The sequence below is a fragment of the Lagopus muta genome, chromosome 1, assembly GCF_023343835.1.
Source record: "Lagopus muta isolate bLagMut1 chromosome 1, bLagMut1 primary, whole genome shotgun sequence".
Taxonomy (NCBI): Eukaryota; Metazoa; Chordata; class Aves; order Galliformes; family Phasianidae; genus Lagopus; species Lagopus muta.
Window position 1 is genome coordinate 162945049 of NC_064433.1, and position 5651 is coordinate 162950699.

The 5651-nt window shown below is 48.0% G+C and overlaps 1 protein-coding gene across 1 annotated transcript; it reads right to left on the minus strand.

Annotated features, from left to right (window-relative positions):
* Window positions 1-3757: 3757 nt before the first annotated feature.
* LOC125701547 (uncharacterized) lies at window positions 3758-5444 on the minus strand. The gene has a single exon (XM_048963770.1). It carries the CDS (start codon window positions 5442-5444, stop codon window positions 3762-3764), a length of 1683 nt encoding a protein of 560 aa, XP_048819727.1. The 3' UTR covers window positions 3758-3761.
* Between the last annotated feature and the right edge of the window lie 207 nt (window positions 5445-5651).

The following is a 5651-nucleotide window of genomic DNA, read 5'->3' on the forward strand; positions in this document are numbered from 1 at the left end:
GTCCAGACATTCATTTACAGAGAAGCATTTCCAAAGCTGATGTTCAAAGCTGTTGTACAGATACTCAGGGCAGAATGTTTATCGAAAAGGGAAATAAAATGACATACTGGGAATTTGGTACGTAAAGTTCTTGAGATAATGGCTTGGCATAATGGACTTGAAAGAAAATGTTTTAATCAAATCTTCACAATTTAGCATTTTCCAATAACAGGAACCTTCCAGGCAGGAATTTTGAACAGTTTCATTAACTCCCTGTCATGCATTTGTATGATTAAACATGTGGATTAGCAACCTGAGCTGAAGATCCCAAAGGTTTAACTAGGTGATTCCTATTGCAGAGGTGATCAAATTGTGCAGAGATAAAATTTTTGCAAATAGCTAAATAAATAAAATAAATTAAAAAAAAAATCATAGAGGAAGCCATTTAGGATGTTAGCAAGATGCTTAAGAAACATTTCCTATGTAATTAAGATATAAAAACAGCAGAACAGAACAATAACAGTAACTGCTTCATATGTTGGAATGGTCACCTGGGACCATGGGCAATTTAATTATAGGAAACGAGTGATTCAGTGGCTCTAGAAAATTTCTCCCAATTCAAATGAAGATATTACTGCAAGAAACCCTGCAACTGAGAATCTGTTACTGGTAAATGAATCTCTCTTAGCAGATTTGATTCCCCATGTAAGCAGTACTCTATGACAAATTCCCAGTATAATGGAGTGTTATTTTATTTCCTCTTTCAATAAGCATTCTGTACTGAGTGTGTGTACAACAGCTTTGAACTTCAGTGTCGCCTTTGTTTCGGCGACCCTGACTGAAGTCTCCTTGTGAAAGTGTTCCGACAGCCCCGGCCAGTTTCGCACGCTTTTCATGACACCAATATGGTGAGCGGCAAAATGGCATTAATTGCAAGGAGCACACCCTTCTTAAAACTTTCCCCATGCCTTAGGGCTACTACCTGGCCAATGGACATGTGGCATGTCTTGTTTCTTCCTTATTTGGTTTATCCTGTTCTTCTCCCTTATCTTCAGGTCATTTGTTGCCATGGTTTCCCAGGGGCCGAGGGGCCCCTGCCGACCCTGTTCGACTGCTTCAGCCCATTCAGTTAACTACATTTCCCCCTCCCTAAGCACAAGCCAATCTACTATAACCTGAGAGGACCCTAATCGCGTACATCCCGAAATCCTCGCATTACGCCTATACATGCCATTGTCCTCTCAGTTAAGCCTTGCCCCGTTACATCCCGATTCGCAGAATAATCCTACCCTAATAACCCTATGACCTATTAATATAAAAATCCTAATGTCTTAAGCGTGAGTTCTACATAAAGCTATATACTGTATTCTTAGATGATGCTATTTCAGCACAAACTATACTTATATATGTAATATACCTATATATCTATGTAACTAATATAATGTGACTATAAGCGTAATGCATAATGTTAGACCTAATACAACTATAGAGTTAAATATAGTTAAACATCCGTTACAGCGTGTACGCGAACCTGGTTACAATCTTTCGAGAAGCCTATGGTATTCCAAGCGTTGATTGCTTAAACGTTATTGCAGACAGTTGTTGAAGCAAGATACACAAATTAGACGCAGGCTTTTCACCACTGAGCAGAGGGAGGTCCTATCCCGTCACATCCCGAGTACTCGCCTTCTTCGCCTGTCACAAAATCTCTCCCATGCTCAGTGAAACCCTGCTCTGTTCTACGAAGCACCTGATAGTTCTACCCTAACAGCCTAGCAGCCTACTAGCCTAAAGATGAGTCTTACAAGAGGCGATGTAGTGTATCCTCAGAGAATGCTGAATCGAGTCGGGACACTCGCCTAAGCAAGCGCCACATCTTAATATACATTATAATTATCAGTACTAAGCATAATAATGTTAAACCTAACACAACTACAACCGGATGCAGTACAGTGTTGAATATCCCTGTCGCTGTGGGGGACCATCCAAGAAGTACTTCCCACCAGTGGTGTTCTCCATCCTTCTTTACTCTCTCTAGGACACAACGTATCTCTTCTGTGTCATGGTGAACGGTGATCAAGGTTTTCTGTCCATTGTCTCTGACACGTTTCCAGCGATTGGTGCAGGTCGTCATGTTGCAAAAACTTCCTTACCAAGTTCCTTCCTTGGTAAGCCAAAGCGAGATTCATCCCACTTGGAGCAGGTGATAGGTCTTTAATCACCATGTAATTATCCTGAAAGAACTGATGTGATGTCGCCAACACTTAATAATTAAAGCCACATCCTACAATACTAGTAAAGTTATAGACAGAGAGATTAGAGTGACTGCTGAAAGCTCTAGTGGCACTATCTATGCCCAATATATACCAACATTGTCTCATGTACCTGTTGGAATGTACCTCAAGAATAACAAACATTTGTTCAATATCAAGGCAGATGTCTCAAGCCTTGAGAGCATTGCTCTCACAAACCAGCCATATGGAATTACTTGTTCTCCAGGCCTCAATCTGGCCACCTGTCCATGAAGGGAACCCATTCTGATGCCCACAGTGCATACTGCACTGGCTTAAGCACCATACACATCAGATTTGTTACATGCTGAAAGAGAAGGCCTAATGCTGTCAGGACTTCTAATGCACTTAAAGCGAGGAGTGATTTCAATTCCCATTTCTCTGCACAATCTATCAGGTGTGTGATGCCTTTCGGATCAAGGAGTACCCTTTCTGGGTCTCTGTTATCATTCCCTACTATCAGGAAGGTCTCTAGTGCTCTTCCTTCCTTTATCAGGCTAGATGTAAACTTCCCACGATCTGTTAGTGCATCTCTCTTAACTCCTAAATGCGAATTCACCTCTCTCCTTTTGCTATCCTTTTCAGACACAGCTGGAACCTGAGGGCTCCGCACCTCCCCCACTGTGCCCATCTCCCTTTGATCAAGCACTGACTGTTGTAGAGGCTTCTGATTGGTTGCATGCGCACTCAATCCTGTAAAAGGATGTGTGGGTCGAGTCAATGGGTCTGAACGCTGTGGCAAAGAGTGAGTCCGGAGACTATCGTTATTTCTTTCTCCATCGGGTGTAGCCTGAGCAGAGGGTGCCGGCCGGACGCCACCTACACCTTCAGGTGCAATTAGGGTGGACAGTGCTGGCCGGACACTATCATCCGAGCATCTGTAAGTTACATCGCTTCCCTTTCTCTCTGCTGTTTTTTCTTCTACCGCCTCCTTAACTTTTGACCAATCCGTACCCAAGCCGTGCCCGCAGTTCCCACCCCCCTGGGTGTTACTGCATTCCACCTCCTGAGAGGAGACAGCAAGTGTCCCATCCCAGCTCACTTCTCCCCCTGCCCCCGCAGGGGGCAGATTACACAGAGACAGCGATTGTTGTGGATACAGTGGAGGGGTTTCAACGACCTTGCATTCCTGCCCTTTAGCCGTTTTGCAAGATAAAAGCGCAGACAGTTGAACGCCTTCTTCTACTTGCTTATGCGAAGCTGAAGCCGAGGGGGGGGTGAAGTGGGATGCCGAAGGTGCTGACAAAGGTGCTGACAAGATGTTAGTAGTCATAGCTGAGGGCATATTTACGGTGTTCTCTTCCTCAGGGGACCTGCAAGAAAGTACGCTCCCCGCACAAGTAAGCATGATCCTGCCCAAGGGGCGCTCTCCCACTCCCATGGTTAACGCCACTGTGGGCGAGGGGCTCACTGAGGTACGGGACCCCGACCTTGGGTAGGCAGAGTTGCATTGTCTGGCCCATTTGGTGTTCCGGGGGAGGGGCCCTGGGCCTAAGGCACCCTCCCATCCTCGTTTCCCTGCGGCACTATGACAAACTTCCGACATTGGCGTGCGGAGTGCCCTGATCTCCCGCAGGCTTGGCAAGTCTGGTCTGGCCCCGCTTCCCCTTTCTGTCTCCCAGGGGCTTGGCATTGGGCCCTGAAGTGACCAAACTGTCCACACTTAAAACACGGTCCCCTACTCTGATCCTCCCTCATGGCCATTGCTGCTACTAACGCTGCTGCTAATCCCTCATTGGTGAGGGGCGTTGTTCTCTGTTTCTCTAGTACATACTTAATGATATCTCCCGGACTACTGAGGTCGTCTGGAGCAGCTCGAATAAGATCCTTAACATTTTGGTGTGATTTCTGTTTAAGACAATCCATGATTACTGCATTATGGGCAATCTTTGGCAGATCTGAGCCTTCTACTGCCCGAATCAAGCGATTGGCAAAATCCGAGAATGACTCAGCTGGACCCTGGGCTACCTCTGCCCAGGGAGCAGAAGGTTCAGCTGTCTTGGAGAACCTTCTGAAGGCTGTCAGAGCTGCTTCTGTGGCCGCCATCAGCTCTCCTGGGCGAAGGCGTCTGAACTGGCCTTCAGGGGACCCTATCATGCGTTCCCCATACCCTAACAACCGTGTCAGATTAGTTATCTCTCCCTGTTCCCTGCCATTTGCTGGGTGTTGTGGGTTACATGTCGCTGCTGCAACTACAGCCCTGAGCTGTGCCAACCACTCTTCCTTCCATAACATATACTGCGCTGGCTCAAGTATCACCTGCATGAGACCCTCTATATCATATGGGAGCAAAGGTCCGGGAGCCATAATTGCCTCCAGTGCAGAGAGTGTAGCGGGCGATCGTAAACCCTTCTTCCCTATTGTCTCAGCAAGGCGAGTTACTACCTTTGGATCTAAAGGAACCCAAACAGGTCCCTGTCCCCTGATCTCTACAGGGAATGCCCTATAATCATCCAAAAGATCTGCCGCTCTCATCTCCTCCCTTACCCGGCCCCAATCGATAAATAAGGCCCCTTTTCCCAAGTTAGCTGGGACCCTGACCGTTTGGGAGGGCAGAACGGGTGATGGGGGCAGAGCTGCAACCATCAATCGCTCGGCCCCTGAGGGCGGAGCTGCAGCCAGCAATACCTCGGCCCCTGCCCCTACCCCTGCCCCTACCCGTGTAGGATCCTCCCCCTGACGAAAGCCATGCAAAGAGGGGTACTGGAGAGGATACGGGGGCGGAGCCGTCGGTGATGATGGTGACTCTTCCTCCTTCTTTTCCAGTGTTGGTGTTTCTGGCATAGTCGGTGCCTCCGGTGCCATCTTGTCTTGGGGCAGATCCTTGAAGAGGTTAGAGTCTCCCGACCGCGGTGACCCTCCCCCGCCCGGATCCAAACCCAACAGATCTCTGGCAAGGTTTTTGGCAGTCTTTTCTTCCCTCGCTGCCTTCAGAGTGCTCCAAATCAGACCCCAAAATTTAAGCACCGACGCCCCTTGGGACGACATAGCTCTCTGAGCAAGCGCTAATGTCAAAGAGTCCCACTTGCTGGAGTCATAAATCTCATAAGGAAAGGAAAGAAGTCCCTCCTTTACAAGAAAAGAAAGAACGGTACCCACCTCCTTCTTAGAAGGGGCGGTTTTCCCGCAGTACGTTTTACAAACTTGATATAATACCTTAATGACGGATTCCATCGTCGCCCAGGGAATTCAAACCCTCCGCGACCTTCCACCAGCTACCAGCGCTGCTCTTAGCCCCAGGGGATCAGCCCCTCCAGCTCTTCCGCCGCCTTACCACGGCAGGCTCCTGCGTCCGTCCCGCAGCCGGCTGTCACACTTCCACAGGTGAGACTTCCTCACACGGGGCACCATTTGTCGCCTTTGTTTCGGCGACCCTGACTG

Bases quoted from the DNA above. Each gene is read 5' to 3' on its own strand.
- LOC125701547 (XM_048963770.1), bottom strand. From the start codon at position 5,444: ATGGAATCCGTCATTAAGGTATTATATCAAGTTTGTAAAACGTACTGC.